Source organism: Salvelinus fontinalis, chromosome 24 (assembly GCF_029448725.1).
Source record: "Salvelinus fontinalis isolate EN_2023a chromosome 24, ASM2944872v1, whole genome shotgun sequence".
Lineage (NCBI taxonomy): Eukaryota > Metazoa > Chordata > Actinopteri > Salmoniformes > Salmonidae > Salvelinus > Salvelinus fontinalis.
In genome coordinates, this window is record NC_074688.1 from 16,157,939 (window position 1) to 16,178,187 (window position 20,249).

A 20,249-nucleotide genomic window follows, 5' to 3' on the forward strand; every position below is an offset into this window, starting at 1 on the left:
TAATTTTCCATACATTGTATCCATGATGCTTGTGAAATATGGAAAAAATCTTAGCAGTCAGTTTTGACCTTTGGATTATAGTGGCTCAAATTTATACAGTGCCCTTGGATATTTTTCCAAATTTTATTGTGTTTCATAGTGGGATTAATTGTTTTTATTGTACTTTTGTCTACACACAATTCTGTCAAAGTGGATGAAATGCACACAAATAAAAGAAATAAAACTTACCTTGATTATATAAGTATTTGCCCCCTTCAGGCAATACATGTTGGAAACACCTTTGGCAGCGATTACAGCAAATAGTCTTTTTGGGTGAGTCTCTTAAGAGCTTTCCACACCTGTATTGTGCAATATTTGACCACTATTTTCAGAATTCTAGATCTAAATTTTCAAGTCTTGGTAAGCAACTAAGGTGTAGATGTGTGTTGTAGGTGGTTGATGTACTGAAAGGTGAATTCATCTCCCATTGTCTCGTGTGAAGCAGAGTTTCCTCTAGGATTTTGCCTGTGCTTAGCTCCATCCTGTTTCTTTTCATCCTGAAAAACTCCCCAGTCTTTGGCAATGTCATGTACACCCATACCATGATGCAGCCACCACCGTGTTTGAAAATGAGGCAGTTACTCTGGATTTGCCCCAAACATGAGGCTTTGCATTTAGGCCAAAAAGTGTATTCCTTTGCTCAGTTGTTTTTGTTGCAGTATTACTTTAGTGCCTTGTTGCCTACATATGCATATTTGGTATATTTGTGTTCTTTTCACTCTGTCATGTAGGTCATTATTGTGGAGTCACTACAATGTTGATCCATCCTCAGTTTTTTCCCATCACAGCCATTGAACTCTGGTAGCTCTTTTAATATCACCAATGGCCTCATGGTGACATCATTAAGCAGTTTCCTTCCTGTCTTGAAGCTCAGTTCAGAAGGACGACTGCATCTTTGATGTGTCTGGGTGGTTTAATCCATCCTCCACAGCATAATTATTAACTTGACCATGCTTAAAGAGATATTCAATGTCTTATTTGTTATTGTTACCCGTCTACCAATCAGTCTTTATGAGGCTGCCAAAAATCGCCCTGGTCTTTGTACTTGAATCTGTGCTTGAAATGTAATGCTTGATTGAGGGACCTTACATATGTAAGTATGGGGAACAGGGGAAAGTGTTAGTCATTCAAAAATCATGTGAACCCTTATTATTTCAAACAGCGAGTCCATTTAACTTACACTACATGACCAGAAGTATGTGGACACCTGCTCATCAAACATCTCATTCTAAAATCATGGGCATTAATATGGGGTTGGGGAGCTGAGGGGGACACGGGTGGGGGGTAAACCTTAATTACCCCTGGCCGGGCGGTATGGACATCTATCCCGCTGCCCTGTGGGTGTCTGGAGCGTGGACAAAGCTGCTTATCCCTTAATCGGGGTGCAAATGTAATCTTTTACCTAAAGAGTGGCCCACCGCCTGCCTCTGATCCCGCTAAGCAAATCCTCGGGCCTGCCAGCCAGGCACCATCCAGTGCCCACATTACCCTGCCCCTACCCACGGTGTAGTTACCCTCAACACACTGATGGCTCTGAGGCTGTGCCCACAGTAAACCGTACCTATGGTATAGCCGTCGACAGCAATGGCACTAAAAAGGCACATTTCTATTTCACAATGCAATGGACAATAATGTTCTCGTTTAATCTATTCTGTCAATGCTACCAGCCATCTTGGTGTTCAATTTGGTTCACCATGACCGTCAGTCATTTTGAGTGTTCAGATTTAGGTATGTTTGAGAGCGATGGTTTTCATGTTTTTCTCCTATTCTCCCTCACCTCACGTGCGAGCCGTGATGGAGCCAGATTGCCTTAGCATGAGGTAGATGACTATGGTGCGTCGTGAGTGGAGTCGTGCGGTACACATTATGAACGCTCTCACTGTTCACCTGCATCACTTCATTATAGTGTGTCTCACGGCTCGCCTGCATCACTTCATTATAGTGTGTCTCACGGCTCGCCTGCATCACTTCATTATAGTGTGTCTCACGGCTCGCCGAGCACATCGGTGTGCTGAGCCAGCAACCATCAGTCTCCTCACCTATAGTCCTATATACCGGTCTTTAAGCTGTCCTTTCTCCTATCTCAAAGACACATGAATAGTGAATGTGAGTGGTGAATACCTCATCCCCTCCCCTACCGACTGCACTGATACTGACCATAACTCACTTGCTCAGGACATGACTATGTCAAAGACCCCTCTCTTGGGAGGTATTTCTAATCTTCACCTGAACCTCACAGTGGATGCTTCCTTGAATGTGAGACGATGGGTAGCATAGTGATATGAACTGTGTACATACAGTAGCTTACAAGTCAGATCCCACGTCTGTATTCACCAGGGAGGATAAGGGCCTGGATCCTTGTGACTGCTCTCCATGAGTCCTCCCAGTCTGGCGTCTGTGCTGGTGTCCAGCTGATGATACACAGACACACTAGTATATACACCTTGTAAAGGCCTCCGCATTCCACTCCCATTGACGCCGTGGCTGTGTGATGTAACTTCCTGCTTAGAAAGGGTTTTGCATGAAGAGAGAGAGAGAGCATCATCTGGTCTAGGTCCAAAGTCACTGCAGAATTAGACTTTTTCCACGTTTCTCCAAACGTCAAATATAGAAATTGCAAGCTGCTTCAAACGTCAAATCTCTTTGTTAAAACTTGTCTCTCTTTAATTCCAACACATGCACGCACGCATGCGCACACACACACACACACACACACACATACACCTTCAGTCTTGCTCTGCTATCTACTTCCCTTGGCTGTGGGTAGAAAGAGAGAGAGGAGGGTCATCTGTATATTCGCATTTCCACCAGACTTAGCAAGTGTTTGTGCATTTGAGGGTGACCATAACAGTCTTCAACATCCCCCAACACCATGCCAGTGCCAATAAACACAGTTGTCAATGTGAACGCTCTGTGTACACACAAAAGGTGAGGAGAGGTAGAAAAGGGGAAAAGAGGTAGACCAGTCACGCCAGTAGGTGCGGAAAATGGAGGAATGGAGGAAAAGCAAGGCAGGATGAGAGTGGTAAAGGAAAATGGTTTGTGTGTCGGTTGTGTTGTAATTGGAGTGGAACAGTGAGAGATGAGAGAGAAGGGGATAAACAGAGCAAAGGATGGAGGGATGAGCAGAGCGATGATTCCTCTCTCTAATCTTCTGGACACACGCACGAGCCGAATGCCTGCAGGCAAAGAGAGAGAGAGTAAAAGAAAGAGAGAGAGAGAGAGAGAGAAAGAGAGAGGGAGTGAGAGAGAGAGAGTCAGAGAGAGAGAGTGAGAGAGGGGGAGTGGGCAGGTGGAGAAGGTGGAGACAGAGAGTGTCAAACTGTGAGGGGAAACTAGATGAAGGCAGAGAAGCAGCAGAGGGAGGGAGAAGAAGAGCTATCATTCCTCTAGCACGCTGAGAGAAACCAGTGAGGAGCTTTCCTTATGAGCACCAGCGAAGCAGAAATTCACTCTTGCTCTCTGCCAGAGTGAGAGGGGGAGAGCGAGAGAGTAAACGAGAGAGAGAGAGAGGGACACTACTCCACCGCTGACGGTGTGAACACAACGAGGAGAGAGGAGAGAGGGAGAGAGAGGCAGAGAAGCACAAGACTAGCCATAGGGAAGGAGAGAGACAGGACGGAGGAGAGACAGAGTGGAGGGAGGGAAGAGGAGGATGAGGGAGGAGTGGAGAGAGAAGACAGACGCTGATCTTTGACTGTTGAGGACCGTGTGAGCGTGAAGGAGTGTGCTTGTGAGACTGGGTGCGATGGATCACTGTTCCTGAACACTGTAAGTCTCAGTGCATGGCAGGGCATTTAGAGTGTGTGAGTTTGGTTTCATTGTGTTGGGTGATGTTTTATCAGACATAGCACAGTGGCTGAGGGATTACGACAGCTGGGGAGAGAGTGTGAGACCCATCTATGTGTGTTGTGGTAGCGAGCAGGGGCAGCTGTATGTGTGTTTGTGTGAAAGAAGCAGGGCAGCTGGAGACAGAGATTGGTAGAGAGGCCAGGTACACCTAGAGGGCAGGTTCATAGAGAGAGAGAACCCACGTGAAGACAGAACAAGTGAAAACAGGGATACCAACTCTGCCACCGGATACAGAGCTTGTATGTGTGCGTCTGCATAGCGGCATACAGAGAAGCACCGGTCCAGTCATCTCAGGTCAGCGCAGCGGGGGTCCAGGGATATCCATCAGGCAGCTATGGGGGCCCAGTGAGCTGTAGTAGAGGACACCCTCGGCCCCCAGTCCCACCCAGCAGCAGCGCTCTCTCTTCCCCTCCGGTGGGTAGACACACGTGGGCCTAGGGCACCTCAAAGCCCCGGGTGAGGGCCAACAGCGGGGTTCCTGTACCCAGAGGAGTAACCACGGCCATCATGGGGGAATGGACCATCCTGGAGCGCCTCCTGGAGGCTGCCGTCCAGCAGCATTCCACCATGATCGGAAGGTAAGCAGCATACTGATATCTAGAGCAGAGGTATTCAAATCTGAGCCTACAGGTCCAGAGTACTGCCGGTTGTGTTCTACCTGATAATTAATTGCACGCACCTGGTGTCCCAGGTCATTATCAGTCCCTGGTTAGTGGGAAAGAATGAAAATCAGTGTGGAACTGGCTTCAAAGTCCAGATTTTAATTTGCCTGATCTAGAGGTTAAATTACATGACATTCAAAAGCTTTACTGTCCCATTCAATTTGTCTTTGGTTTCCATTCCGAAGGCTCAATCGCAAAACACAATGGCTACAACATTAAAAGAAAACAAAAAGAAAAGAAAACATTACATTACCATTTTAAATGGGCAGATTGATAGTCAATGTCTCTGGTGTTGGCTGCAAAGGGCACTATCCGCTATTGGTTTTGATGGGGATGATGCTAGGTATTGGATAAGGGGCTTATTGCGAGGATATTCTCTTCTGTATGGTCAGTTTGAGGCTCTCAATGGAGCTTCCCCTCTGCGTGTCATCTCTATGTGTTGCAAATATGGTCTGATTGAGTCTGTGGCTTCCTGTCCAAAGTGGCTGATCAGAAGCTGAGAGGCTTTGTTTAAATCCTGTCGACAAAGTGATGGGATGATGATGGGAGGGTGGGAATGGAGGGGGGAGAACGAGGGGGATGAGAGATGCCATTGGTCAGAGGGGCTTCAGCTATCAGAGTTTAGAACAGCACACGGATGCAGAGACCTCGTTTGACTTTCGTCCAGTCCATTCCTCTCACTTTCTCCTCTCTCTCTCTCCTCTCGTTCTCTCTTTCTCTCACTCTCACACTCTTTCTCTCTCTCTCTCACACACACACACACACACACACACACACACACACACACACACACACACACACACACACACACACACACACACACACACACACACACACACACACACACACACACACACACACACACACACACACACACACACACACACACTCTCTCTCTCTCGTTCTCTCTTTCTCTCTCACACACACACACACACACACACACACACACACACACACACACACACACACACACACACACACACACACACACACACACACACACACACTCTCTCTCTCTCGTTCTCTCTTTCTCTCTCACACACACACACACACACCCACACCCACACCTACACCCACACCCACACCCACACCCACACACACACACACACACACACACACACACACACACACACACACACACACACACACACACACACACACACACACTCTCTCTCTCTCTCTCGCTCCTTACTCTCTTACACTTTCTCTTTCTCTCTTACTCTTTGATAGAGTGTGATGTTCTATGTGTGGTAGTCGTCAGAGCTTGTTTTCTCAGAGCTGCATGCAGCAGGAAGTGCTCTCCTTTGCTATGGTGTTTAGTCCTCTGGGAAGTCACTACAGAAGGCTGTAGGGTTGGTTGTGTCCTCATTATCGGCAGTGTGGTCACTGGTCCTCCCTGACATCTGCATAAAGATAAATGAATACTCCAAGACTGCCGTAGAAAGTGTTCTCATTTGGCTTGCCTATCCACACCTTCCTAATATCAAGTTGCACCTGCCCCTTTTGCCCTCAGAACAGCCTCAATTCATCGGGGCAGGGACTCTGTGTCGACTTTCGACAAGGTGTCGAAAGTGTTCCACAGGGATGCTGGTCCATTGTTGACTCCAATGCTTCCCACAGTTGTGTCAAGTTGGCTGGATTTCCTTCGGGTGGTGGACCATTCTAGATACACACGGAAAAATGTTGAGCGTGAAAAACCCAGTAGCGTTGCAGTTCTTGACACAAACCTACCATACCTCATTCAAAGGCACTAACGTCTTCTGTCTTACCCCATTCACCCTCTGAATGGAAAACATGCACAATCCATGTCTCACTTGTCTCAAAGCTTAAAAAGCCTTCTTTAACCTGTCTCCTCCCCTTCCTCTACACTGATTGAAGTGGACATCAATAAGGGATCATAGCTTTCACCTGGATTCAGCTGGCAAGTCTATGTCATGGAAAGAGCAGGTGTTCCTAATGTTTTGTACACTCAGTGCACTACTTTTGAACAGAGCTCTATGGACCATGGTCATGAGTAGGATACTATAAAGGGAATAGGGTGTCATATGGGATGTACATGTTGTTACTGAGTAAAGATACATCTCATTCATATCTAGATTTTGAGTTATTATATCATTATATTACGTATGTGTTCTGAATTATATCACAAATGAATTGTGGGGGTCTTATGTCATTGGTTGTCCTAATGCAGTGGAGGCTTAAAAGTGAAACTGCCGCCCAGCGAGGTACAAAAAAAAGTGTCAGTCATTCTCATCAGAAAACCATGTCTTGACAAATCCACTGTAAACCTAGAGAGAGAGAGAGAGAGAGAGAGTGACAGAGAGAGAGAGTGAGAGAGAGAGAGACAGAGAGACAGAGAGAGAGAGAGACAGAGAGAGAGAGAGAGAGAGACAGAGAGAGAGCGAGAGAGAGAGAGAGACAGAGAGACAGAGAGAGAGAGAGAGACAGAGAGAGAGAGAGAGACAGACAGATAGAGAGAGAGAGAGAGACAGAGAGAGAGAGAGAGAGACAGACAGAGAGACAGAGAGAGAGAGAGAGAGAGAGAGAGAGAGAGAGAGAGAGAGAGAGAGAGAGAGAGAGAGAGAGAGAGAGAGAGAGAGAGAGATTAAAACCAACATCCAATATCAACTGTAGGCTACTTCATAACACAGTGCTGGGCCCTATAGCTGGTGGTCCATAATTTGTCATACAAGATACTTTGAGTGTATAAATTACATTATCAGCTATTCAGCACATTCATTATAGGGTGACGCATTGTTTGAAGGGTACCTACATAAGGACTTCATAACACATTCATAACCCATACATAACACTATCATAATCAGTGTCCATCGCTATGTATAAATGAATGTTCCTCCAGGACTAGCACTATAGAATTAGAGTGTAATATGTGTAGTGCCTGACCCCTGGCTGCCTGACCCCTGGCTTCCCCAGATGTGTACTTCCATTAGGAGACAGACCAGTCAGCCTGTATCTGGTAGCAGTAGTGGTGCTATGAATGATCACGCCTCCCCTACTCATTCATGATCCACACTGATCATCTGAATTAGTCACCCACGCTAGAAGGAGTGAGAGCAGAGTGTTATTCACACTCTAACAGACAGAGGCAGACGCCATCGCTTTAGTCTGCAGAGGCCGGTTACAGTCATAGAAATACAATTACTAGAACGTTAATCCCCTTTTCAAGTAATTGTTCTGATATCTCCATTCTAGTGTCTGTTCTAGTAGTTATATTTATATGGTTACAGAACCAGTGTAAGGACTGTCCTCTCTCTCTCTCTCTCTCTCTCTCTCTGACAATTGTATTAAAGGGTAAGATGGTAATAGGAACTTCAGCAAGAGGGCTTATTGGAGTTAGAGTTAAAGCAATTGTCTGAACTGTTCCGTAGCCGACTCATTTTGTCATGTTTACTTTTCATCCATTGCTACACTCTTAGAAAAAAATTGCTATCTAGAACCTAAAAGAGTTCATCACCTGTCCCCAAAGGATAACCCTTTGAAGAACCCTTTTTGATTCTAGGTCATATCCTTTTGGTTCCAGGTAGAACCTTGTTGGGTTCCATGTAGAACCCTTTCCACAGAGTTCTACTTGAAACCAGAAAGGGTTCTCCTATAGGGAAAATTTAAGAACCCCTTCGAACCCTTTTTTCTAAGATTGTACTGTAAGTGGCTGGCATGTAAGCTGGCAATTGCCTTCACTATTGTTCAGTCGCGGTAGAGAACGATGGCTCTCCATGACATGACACCTGACCTTGGCATCATCGCTGTTTAGAAACATTGTGGAAACTGGAAATCCCCCTGAGCACAAGTCTCTGATTGGTCCTCTACTGTGGTTTGGGGCTCTTCATTGGTCACTGTCTGAAGATGCGAGGAAATAAGGAAGGAAGCATCATGGCTCCCTTATTCTCCCTGGTGATGCCACTGTGCATTCCCTCAGGACGACACAAAAACAAACTGGCTGCTTTTCAACACAAATCACATTAATTGCATTAGTATTAACACACGCAGATGTGCTTGTGTACATTTGCAGAAGAGATGCCACATTCCTTTCCCAAGACAGTGTGTGTGTGTGTGTGTGTGTGTGTGTGTGTGTGTGTGTGTGTGTGTGTGTGTGTGTGTGTGTGTGTGTGTGTGTGTGTGTGTGTGTGTGTGTGTGTGTGTGTGTGTGTGTGTGTGTGTGCGTGCGCGTGTGTGTGTGTGCGTGTGCGCGCATATGATTTATCAGACGTTGTCCACTTATAAATACAATTCCTGGCTGAGATCAGATAGTGGCTTCCTTCCATTGATATGCAGGCTGGAGAGGGAGAGAGCATGACTGAACACTGGCCACACACCAGGGTTTCTATTGGAACCAACCTCTAATCTCGACACTGATACCCATTGTTGGAAGGAAGATCCTCAAAACAGGCAGAGATCATAATGTCTTGGCCATAACCCAGCTTCATGACTGAGGTGTCACACCCTGGCCTTAGTTATCTTTGTTTTCTTTATTATTTTTGTTAGGTCAGGGTGTGACATGGGGAAGGTTTGTGTTTGGGTGGTTATATGGTTAAGGGGTTGTTGGGTTTTGTGTTTGTGGTTTTGTGTTGAGTGAGTATGTCTAGGTATGTCTATGGTTTAGTGAGGGTTTCTAGGTATGTCTATGGTTGCCTGAGTGGTTTCTCAATCAGAGACAGGTGTCTTTCATTTGTCTCTGATTGGGAGCCATATTTTAGGCGGCCATAGGCATCATGTGTTTGTTGGGTCATTGATTTTGTCATTGTCTTAGTTTGTGTCTAGGTCTGTTTCAAGTTGGCATGTTTTGCATTTAGTCGGTTTTTGTTTCACGGTCTTGGAGTTGTTGTTTTGCTTCGTTAGTTCATCTCCTAAATAAAGAGAAGATGTATTATTTACACGCTGCGCCTTGGTTCTCTCTCTCTCCCATGGACGATCGTGACATGAGGAGCGCTATGCCCAGCTGGTAGAAAACATTGTAGACAGCAACTGACAAGGGGAGTAGGAGTTAGTAAAACATATTGTTTTGAGTTAGATCAAATTATTATTAGATCAAATTTGATTCACTTATTATTTTGAGTTGGGTTAGACTTGGATAGAGGAGTAGGAAATGGAACATGCGAGGGAACCCATGCGAGGGAACCCATGCGAGGGAACCCATGCGAGGGAACCCATGCGAGGGAACCCATGCGAGGGAACCCATGCGAGGGAACCCATGCGAGGGAACCCATGCGAGGAACCCATGCGAGAGAACCCATGCTCCAGTCAGGTTAAACCTGGTGGAAACCATGTGATTGGACACTAATCAGGATGACATTCTTACCTGATGGATTTACTTATTAATCATAGTAGAGCTGAAACAACCAGACCAAACTATGGCTTCCAGAAACAGGGTCTACCATACTTACCATAGGTAGAGGAGCTAGCCTCAATGGCATGGCATTCTCTGTGCCTTGCCTCAGGGCAATGTCATTGGGCATTAGAGCTAGCATAATACAGTACACACTGTTTGTGTGCTTTTGCTGCGTGGGCAGCTTTGGGTTAGAAGGGCAGCATATGTGTGTGAGCAAAGGATTGGGGGTCTTTGTTGGTATATGAATGTATTGTGTGTTATTTTAGATGTGTGTGTCACGTTCCTGACCTATTTCTGTTAGTTTGTTATATGTGTTAGTTGGTCAGGACGTGAGGTTGGGTGGGCATTCTATGTTTTCTGTTTCTATGTTGGTTTTTGGGTTGCCTGGTATGGCTCTTAATTAGAGGCAGGTGTTTGGCGTTCCTCTAATTAAGAGTCATATTTAGGTAGGCGTTGTCACAGTGTTCGTTGTGGGTGATTGTCTTCCGTGTCTGTGTAATTGTTTGCACCATACAGGACTGTTTACGGTTTGTTCGGTTTGTGTAGCCTATGTTTCCTATTCGTGCGTTTTTCTTGTTTTATGTAAGTACATCGTCTAGGTCTGTCTACACCGTTTGTTGTTTTTGTTAGTTTAGTCAAGTTCGTGTTTTCGTTTATAAAATATGTCATTTCACTACGCTGCGCCTTGGTTCCCTCAATACTCCTCCTCTTCAGATGAAGAGGAGGAGGACTGCCGTTACAGTGTGTTTGTGTCAGTGTGCACATGGCTGTGTGTGTGTGTGTGTGTGTGTTTTCTGTGTGTGCACCATGTTCTCTTCCTGTACTGTCACTCAGCATGGTTTCTAAGCAGGCTCTCTGAAATCAATATGCATCTGTGTCACCGATGAGGAAGGGGAAGAGGACTAGACCCCCTGTGCTCCAAACATGCACAAATACATTTACAGTGTATAGTAGACATGAATCAGTGTATAAACACACAAACACATAGCTTATACTAAAGTACAGGTCATCTAAACATGTCTCAGTGCGGTCATTTGAGTTGGATAAACATAATTTTTTGAGTTGGATAAACATAATTTTTTGAGTTGGATAAACATAATTTTTTGAGTTGGATAAACATAATTTTTTGAGTTGGATAAAGTGATTGTTTAGAATTAGATGAACATGTTATTTTGGATAACATTATGCTTTTCTCTTTGCTGGAGCATGGCTCCATGTAGCTCCGACTCCTTTTAACCACTGATCATTTTGTTGAATCAGTGTGAGGGCTTCCACTGGTCTGTGTTCAGCTCCTGTGAGAGTATTGAAGTCAGGGAGCTGTGAGGTAATGGCCACTTAGGGGGGAGAGCACTGAGAGAGCACATCTGTGTGTGTGTGTGTGTGTGTGTGTGTGTGTGTGTGTGTGTGTGTGTGTGTGTGTGTGTGTGTGTGTGTGTGTGTGTGTGTGTGGGAATAACAGATCATGATGAGAATGCGCTGCGGTGGTATTAGAGGGCCCATACCTTGCGGAGTCCCCCACAGGTCTATTTATTACCGTCCTCATTTCAGAGACATTGGCCCCTAAAGTGTTTACAGTCGCTTCTTCCCCTTACATCAGGGGTAGGTAACTAGATCGGAGGGAATGGTCGTAGGGCTGGAAAATAATTATAAAACATTTTCCACGTTAAATTGACAACACCTGAGCCCAAAACGAGATTGTATTTGAAAATAACAATCATTATATCTCTTGATTACATTGAGACACGATCACATGTCTCTTTTTTTATTTGTGGGAATACTTAAGAACAGACTTCCTCAATTCTTTTTTTGTTGTTGCTGAATTCCTGGTGATTTTACAGTCTTTAAATATGTTTTTACCAAAAACTATACTGAACAAAAATATAAACGGAACATGTAACAATTTCAAAGGTTTACTGAGTTACAGTTCATATGAGGAAATCAGTCAATGGAAATAAATTCACTAGGCCCTAATCGATGGATTTCACATGACTGGGAATACAGATATGCATCTGTTGGTCACAGATTCCTTAAAAAAAGGTAGGGGAATAGATCAGAAAACCAGTCAGTACCAGTAAAGAGGAGACTGCGTGAATCAGGCCTTCATGGTTGAATTTCTGCAAAGAAACCACTACTAAAGAACACCAGTAAGAAGAGAATTGCTTGGGCCAAGAAACACGATAAGTCCAAATTGAGATTTGTGATTCCAACCACTGTGTCTTTGTGAGACGCAAAGTAGGTGAACGGATGATCTCTGCATGTGTGGTTCCCACCGTGAAGCATGTAGGAGGAGGTGTGATGGTGCTTTGCTGGTGACATTGTTGGTGATTTATTTAAAATTCAAGGCACACTTAACCAGCATGGCTCCCACAGAATTCTGCAGCGATACGCCATTGGATATGGTTTGCGATTGGGACTATCATTTGTTTTTCAACAGGACAATGACCCAAAACACACCTCACACCTCAACCCAATTGTGAGCGTTTGGGAAGAGTCGTACCGCAGAGTGAAGGAAAAGCAGCCAACAAGTGCTCAGCTCGTTCAAGACTGTTGGAAAAGCATTCCTCATGAAGCTGGTTGAGAGAATTCCAAGATTGTGCAAAGCTGTCATCAAGGCAAAGGGTGGCTGCTTTGAAGAATCTAAAATGTGTTTAACACTTTTTTGGTTACTACATAATTCCATATGTGTTATTTCATAGTTTTGATGTCTTCACTATTATTCTACAATGTAGAACATAGTAAAATAAAGAAAAGCCCTTGAATGAGTAGGTGTGTCCAAACCTTTGACTAGTACTGTATATACTGTATATATGTACATACTTACAAAAAAATATATATGGGATTGGAAATGATGCAGACAATTACATTGATGGAAGCTCAAATCTATCTGCAATATTAAATCTGATTGTGTTCATTGTCCGTAGTTTATGCCTGCCCATACCATAAGCCCACCGCCACCATGCCATCTGCCCGGTACAGTTGAATCCGGGATTCATCCGTGCAGAGCCAAGTTCTCCAGCGTGCCAGTCCCACCGATCTCTCTTTTCACTCTTTCCTCCCACAACCCATTCCTCCTCTCTCACCGTTTCTTCTTTTTTTTCCGTTATTTCTTATAACTCATACTTACAATCCTTTAATTCTAATCTTTCTGTCATCACTGTTAAAGTCATACAGATAAACCCTTGTCTTATGTGAATGAGCGTCTGGATGAGTGTTTGGATAAACCATGTCACTGTGAAAAGGTGTAAGATCTCCTATACACAGTTGTTACATTCTGAGTGTTTATCTCTCAATGGGGTCTGTCTGACTGGCTGTATCCAGATGTCCTGGTGAAACACCACAACACGGTCACCAAGATTAGAAGAGGTTGAGCCAGACAATAATGAGTAGTGACAGGAGCAAGATGGCGGACTGAACACAGCAATGTAGATCACCTCAAGATAAAAACGCAATATTCAATATTGGTAAATTAGACTAAATATTAGCGCTTCACAATCTGGTGGGTATGAACCTTCAATCTGCATAACAACACAAAACAAATTATAAGACTAGAGAAATGTATCGACACATATTACGAAAACAAGCAACACCCAAACATGACGGAGAGTAAGACAGGGGAACCTATCTCAACATGATGGAGAGTAAAACAGGGGAACCTATCTCAACATGACGGAGAGTAAGACAGGGGAACCAGTCTCAACATGACGGAGAGTAAAACAGGGGAACCAGTCTCAACATGACGGAGAGTAAGACAGGGGAACCCATCTCAACATGACGGAGAGTAAAACAGGGGAACCAGTCTCAACATGACGGAGAGTAAAACAGGGGAACCAGTCTCAACATGACGGAGAGTAAAACAGGGGAACCAGTCTCAACATGACGGAGAGTAAAACAGGGGAACCCATCTCAACATGACGGAGAGTAAGACAGGGGAACCCATCTCAACATGACGGAGAGTAAGACAGGGGAACCCATCTCAACATGACGGAGAGTAAAACAGGGGAACCAGTCTCAACATGACGGAGAGTAAGACAGGGGAACCCATCTCAACATGACGGAGAGTAAAACAGGGGAACCAGTCTCAACATGACGGAGAGTAAAACAGGGGAACCCATCTCAACATGACGGAGAGTAAGACAGGGGAACCCATCTCAACATGACGGAGAGTAAAACAGGGGAACCAGTCTCAACATGACGGAGAGTAAGACAGGGGAACCCATCTCAACATGACGGAGAGTAAGACAGGGGAACCTATCTCAACATGACGGAGAGTAAGACAGGGGAACCCATCTCAACATGACGGAGAGTAAGACAGGGGAACCCATCTCAACATGACGGAGAGTAAGACAGGGGAACCAGTCTCAACATGACGGAGAGTAAGACAGGGGAACCAGTCTCAACATGACGGAGAGTAAAACAGGGGAACCTATCTCAACATGACGGAGAGTAAGACAGGGGAACCAGTCTCAACATGACGGAGAGTAAAACAGGGGAACCTATCTCAACATGACGGAGAGTAAAACAGGGGAACCTATCTCAACATGACGGAGAGTAAAACAGGGGAACCCATCTCAACATGACGGAGAGTAAAACAGGGGAACCTATCTCAACATGACGGAGAGTAAGACAGGGGAACCAGTCTCAACATGACGGAGAGTAAGACAGGGGAACCTATCTCAACATGACGGAGAGTAAAACAGGGGAACCCATCTCAACATGACGGAGAGTAAGACAGGGGAACCAGTCTCAACATGACGGAGAGTAAGACAGGGGAACCAGTCTCAACATGACGGAGAGTAAAACAGGGGAACCTATCTCAACATGATGGAGAGTAAAACAGGGGAACCAGTCTCAACATGACGGAGAGTAAAACAGGGGAACCTATCTCAACATGACGGAGAGTAAAACAGGGGAACCTATCTCAACATGATGGAGAGTAAGACAGGGGAACCAGTCTCAACATGACGGAGAGTAAAACAGGGGAACCTATCTCAACATGATGGAGAGTAAGACAGGGGAACCAGTCTCAACATGACGGAGAGTAAGACAGGGGAACCAGTCTCAACATGACGGAGAGTAAAACAGGGGAACCTATCTCAACATGATGGAGAGTAAGACAGGGGAACCTATCTCAACATGACGGAGAGTAAAACAGGGGAACCCATCTCAACATGACGGAGAGTAAGACAGGGGAACCAGTCTCAACATGACGGAGAGTAAGACAGGGGAACCAGTCTCAACATGACGGAGAGTAAGACAGGGGAACCCGTCTCAACATGACGGAGAGTAAGACAGGGGAACCAGTCTCAACATGACGGAGAGTAAAACAGGGGAACCTATCTCAACATGACGGAGAGTAAGACAGGGGAACCAGTCTCAACATGACGGAGAGTAAGACAGGGGAACCAGTCTCAACATGACGGAGAGTAAGACAGGGGAACCAGTCTCAACATGACGGAGAGTAAGACAGGGGAACCAGTCTCAACATGACGGAGAGTAAGACAGGGGAACCAGTCTCAACATGATGGAGAGTAAGACAGGGGAACCCATCTCAACATGACGGAGAGTAAGACAGGGGAACCCATCTCAACATGACGGAGAGTAAGACAGGGGAACCAGTCTCAACATGACGGAGAGTAAAACAGGGGAACCAGTCTCAACATGATGGAGAGAAAAACAGGGGAACCCATCTCAACATGACGGAGAGTAAAACAGGGGAACCTATCTCAAAATGACGGAGAGTAAAACAGGGGAACCTATCTCAACATGACGGAGAGAAAAACAGGGGAACCCATCTCAACATGACGGAGAGTAAGACAGGGGAACCCATCTCAACATGACGGAGAGAAAAACAGGGGAACCCATCTCAACATGACGGAGAGTAAAACAGGGGAACCCATCTCAACATGACGGAGAGTAAAACAGGGGAACCAGTCTCAACATGACGGAGAGTAAAACAGGGGAACCAGTCTCAACATGACGGAGAGTAAAACAGGGGAACCCATCTCAACATGACGGAGAGTAAAACAGGGGAACCCATCTCAACATGACGGAGAGTAAAACAGGGGAACCCATCTCAACATGACGGAGAGTAAAACAGGGGAACCCATCTCAACATGACGGAGAGTAAAACAGGGGAACCCATCTCAACATGACGGAGAGAAAAACAGGGGAACCCATCTCAACATGACGGAGAGTAAAACAGGGGAACCCATCTCAACATGACGGAGAGTAAAACAGGGGAACCCATCTCAACATGACGGAGAGTAAAACAGGGGAACCCATCTCAACATGACGGAGAGTAAAACAGGGGAACCCATCTCAACATGACGGAGAGTAAAACAGGGGAACCCATCTCAACATGACGGAGAGTAAAACAGGGGAACCCATCTCAACATGACGGAGAGTAAAACAGGGGAACCCATCTCAACATGACGGAGAGAAAAACAGGGGAACCCATCTCAACATGACGGAGAGTAAAACAGGGGAACCAGTCTCAACATGACGGAGAGTAAGACAGGGGAACCAGTCTCAACATGACGGAGAGTAAGACAGGGGAACCAGTCTCAACATGACGGAGAGTAAAACAGGGGAACCAGTCTCAACATGACGGAGAGTAAGACAGGGGAACCAGTCTCAACATGACGGAGAGTAAGACAGGGGAACCAGTCTCAACATGACGGAGAGTAAAACAGGGGAACCTATCTCAACATGACGGAGAGTAAAACAGGGGAACCTATCTCAACATGATGGAGAGTAAAACAGGGGAACCTATCTCAACATGATGGAGAGTAAAACAGGGGAACCTATCTCAACATGATGGAGAGTAAAACAGGGGAACCAGTCTCAACATGACGGAGAGTAAGACAGGGGAACCCATCTCAACATGATGGAGAGTAAAACAGGGGAACCTATCTCAAAATGAAAACGTGACTCTTCTACAGACACAGACGATTTAATCTTTTCACCACCGGGAATGGTAAAGGTCGAAACCGATCTGTTAAAATCAATAAATGACAAACTGGGTATACTTGAATTAGGCAGTAAGGATATAAAAGAGTTGAAGGCAAGCCTCGAGATGAGTGACGAAAAAACTGCGACATTGGAGAAGGAAACACACAAGCTAAAAGGGACAGTCAATAAGATTGAAACCGAAGTTAATGAACTTAAAAAGGAGAACACCGTTCTGAAAGAAGCCTTACCTGACATGCAGACCAGATCCACGAGAGATAATCTGGTACTTAGAGGTATCCAAGAGAAAGAAGGAGAAGTTCCTGAATGTGTAGTTAGAGAGATCCTCCTTACAGCGCTTCAGATCCCACACGGAGCTATTGACAAAATCCAACTCGAACATGTACACCGCTTCGAGCAGAGGTATGAATGCCAAATCGTTGCCAAATTTGCTTTCTTTGAAGATAAAATAATGGTTAAAAGCCTGGTTAAAAGACTTGCTGGCACGAAAATAGGCATGAATGATCAGTTCCCGAAGGAAATTGCAGAACGGCGCAAAGTCCTGTGTCCAATTTTCAAGGAAAATAGATTGAAAGGGAAACGCCTAGCTCTGTAAACTGTATATTGATAATCAATTGTTCAGAGACACAAAGACTACTCCATGGCTATTCTCCATGGCTATTTTGTTATGTTCATACAAATATTTACACATGTTAAGTTTGCTGAAAATAAACGCAGTTGACAGTGAGAGGACATTTCTTTTATTGCTGAGTTTAGCTTTTCTATCTATCTTCAAATATAACTAATCGGAACACAAAAGCACTAATTCAACATGGCAGAGATAAAAACTCAGCAGACAGAAGGCGCAGTATTTGGGTATGTGTGGATGTATGGAGATGGATGGTGTGGTGTGTGTTTTTTGGTGTTTGGGAAAGTGTGGCGTTAAGTGACTGGGAAAGGAAATGGTTGCATATCCCAGAACCAATGTATGTCTGTGAGCAGGGGTTGCGAGAGAGCTTTCAATTTTGTGCAGATGATGGATATCCATGTCACGTTCCTGACCTATTTATGTTAGTTGTTATGTGTGTTAGTTGGTCAGGACGTGAGGTTGGGTGGGCATTCTATGTTTTCTGTTTCTGTGTTGGTTTTGGGTTACCTGGTATGGCTCTTAATTAGAGGCAGGTGTTTGGCGTTCCTCTAATTGAGAGTCATATTTAGGTAGGCGTTGTCACAGTGTTCGTTGTGGGTGATTGTCTCCTGTGTCAGTATTTATGTTCGTACCACATGGGACTGTAGCGTTTGTTTGTTTCGTTTCGTTTCGATGTCGTCTGTTTCCTGTACGTAAGTTTATGTTTAGTTATGTAAGTTTATGTTCAGGTCTCGTCAACGTCGTTTTGTTATTTTGTAGTTTTGAAAGTGTTTTGTTTCGTTTCGTGTTGCCATCTTTATCGTTGTTATAATAAAGATGGCTTATTTCCCAAAAGCTGCGTTTTGGTCCGAAGATCCTTCTCTCCTCACCTCATCCGAGGATGAGGAGAGCACCAGGCGTTACAGAATCACCCACCACGCTAAGACCAAGCGGCAAGGGAAAAATAAACGGAGTAAGGGACAGGAGAAAAACAAGGATTTCTGGACATGGGAGCAGATAATGAATGGAGAAGGTCCCTGGGCTAAGGCAGGAGAAAATCGCCGTTCTCAGGAAGAGAGGGAGGCAGCTAAAGCCCAGGAGCGGTGGTTTAAGGAGGCAGCAAGGAGACGTGGCTGGAAGCCCGAAAAGCCATGGGAGCAGCTGGAGGCACTGGGGAGTGCAGAGGCTACCGGAGAGAGGAACCGGAGCTATGAGGGAACTCGTCTGGCACGGAAGCCCGAAAAGCCCGTAAGTAATTCCCAAAAATTTCTTGGGGGGGGGCTAGGAGGTAGTGGGCCAAGGGCAGGTAGGAGACCTGCGCCCACTTCCCAGGCTTACCGTGGAGAGCGGGAGTACGGGCAGGCGCCGTGTTACGCAGTAGAGCGCACGGTGTCTCCTGTACGAGTGCATAGCCCAGTGCGGGTTATTCCACCTCCCCGCACTGGGAGGGCTAGATTGGGTATTGAGCCAGGTGTCATGAGGCCGGCTCAACGCGTCTGGTCTCCAGTGCGTCTCCTCGGGCCGGCATACATGGCACCTGCCTTACACATGGTTTCCCCGGTTCGCCTACATAGCCCGGTGCGGGTTATTCCACCTCCCCGCACTGGTCGGGCAACCGGGAGTATTCAACCAGGTAAGGTTGGGCAAGCTCAATGCTCAAGAGTGCCAGTACGTCTCCACGGTCCGGTATTTCCGGCACCACCTCCCCGCCCCAGCCTAGTACCTACAGTGTCTACACTACGCACTAGGCTACCAGTGCGTATCCTGAGCCCTGTTCCTCCTCCACGCACTCTCCCTGTAGTGCGTGTATCTAGCCCGGTGCCTCCAGTTCTGGCCCCACGCACTAAGCTACCAGTGCGTCTCCAGAGCCCTGTACAAACTGTATCTTCTCCCCCTACTAATCCTGATGTGCTTGTCCTCAGCCCGGCGTCACCAGTGCCGGTACCACGCATCAGTTATCGAGTGGGCTTTGAGAATACAGTGTGCCCTGTCCCTGCTCCCCGCACTAGTAGGAAGGTGCTTATCCTTAGCCCGGTGCCTCCAGTTCCGGCACCACGCACCAGGTCTACAGTGCACCGTATCCGGCCAGAGCCATCCGTCTCCCCAGCGCCATCTGAGCCATCCGTCTCCCCAGCGCCATCTGAGCCATCCGTCTCCCCAGCGCCATCTGAGCCATCCGTCTCCCCAGCGCCATCTGAGCCATCCGTCTCCCCAGCGCCATCTGAGCCATCCGTCTCCCCAGCGCCGTCTGAGCCATCCGTCTGCCAGGAGCCTGCAAAGCCGCCCGTCTGCCATGAGCCTGCAAAGCCGCCCGTCTGCCATGAGCCTACAGAGCCGTCAGCCAGACAGGAGCCGCTAGAGCCGTCAGCCAGACAGGAGCCGCTAGAGCCGTCAGCCAGACAGGATCTGCCAGAGCCGCCAACCAGACAGGATCTGCCAGAGCCGCCAACCAGACAGGATCTGCCAGAGCCGCCAACCAGACAGGATCTGCCAGAGCCGCCAACCAGACAGGATCTGCCAGAGCCGCCAACCAGACAGGATCTGCCAGAGCCGCCAGCGAGCCATGAGCAGCCAGAGCCGTCAGAGAGCCATGAGCAGCCAGAGCCGTCAGAGAGCCATGAGCAGCCAGAGCCGTCAGAGCGCCATGAGCGTCGAGAGCCGTCAGCCTGCCATGAGCGTCGAGAGCCGTCAGCCTGCCATGAGCGTCGAGAGCCGTCAGCCTGCCATGAGCGTCGAGAGCCGTCAGCCTGCCATGAGCGTCGAGAGCCGTCAG

General features: G+C 46.5%; 1 protein-coding gene across 1 annotated transcript in view; it reads left to right on the plus strand.

Annotated features, from left to right (window-relative positions):
* The first annotated feature begins 3,183 nt into the window (after positions 1–3,183).
* Positions 3,184–20,249, plus strand: part of LOC129822028 (gap junction delta-2 protein) — a 44,929-nt gene continuing 27,863 nt past the window's right edge. Inside the window, exon 1 of the mRNA XM_055879875.1 lies at positions 3,184–4,469. Coding sequence (XP_055735850.1) covers positions 4,399–4,469 — 71 coding nt within the window. The 5' untranslated portion in view covers positions 3,184–4,398. The remainder of the gene's footprint in view (positions 4,470–20,249) is intronic.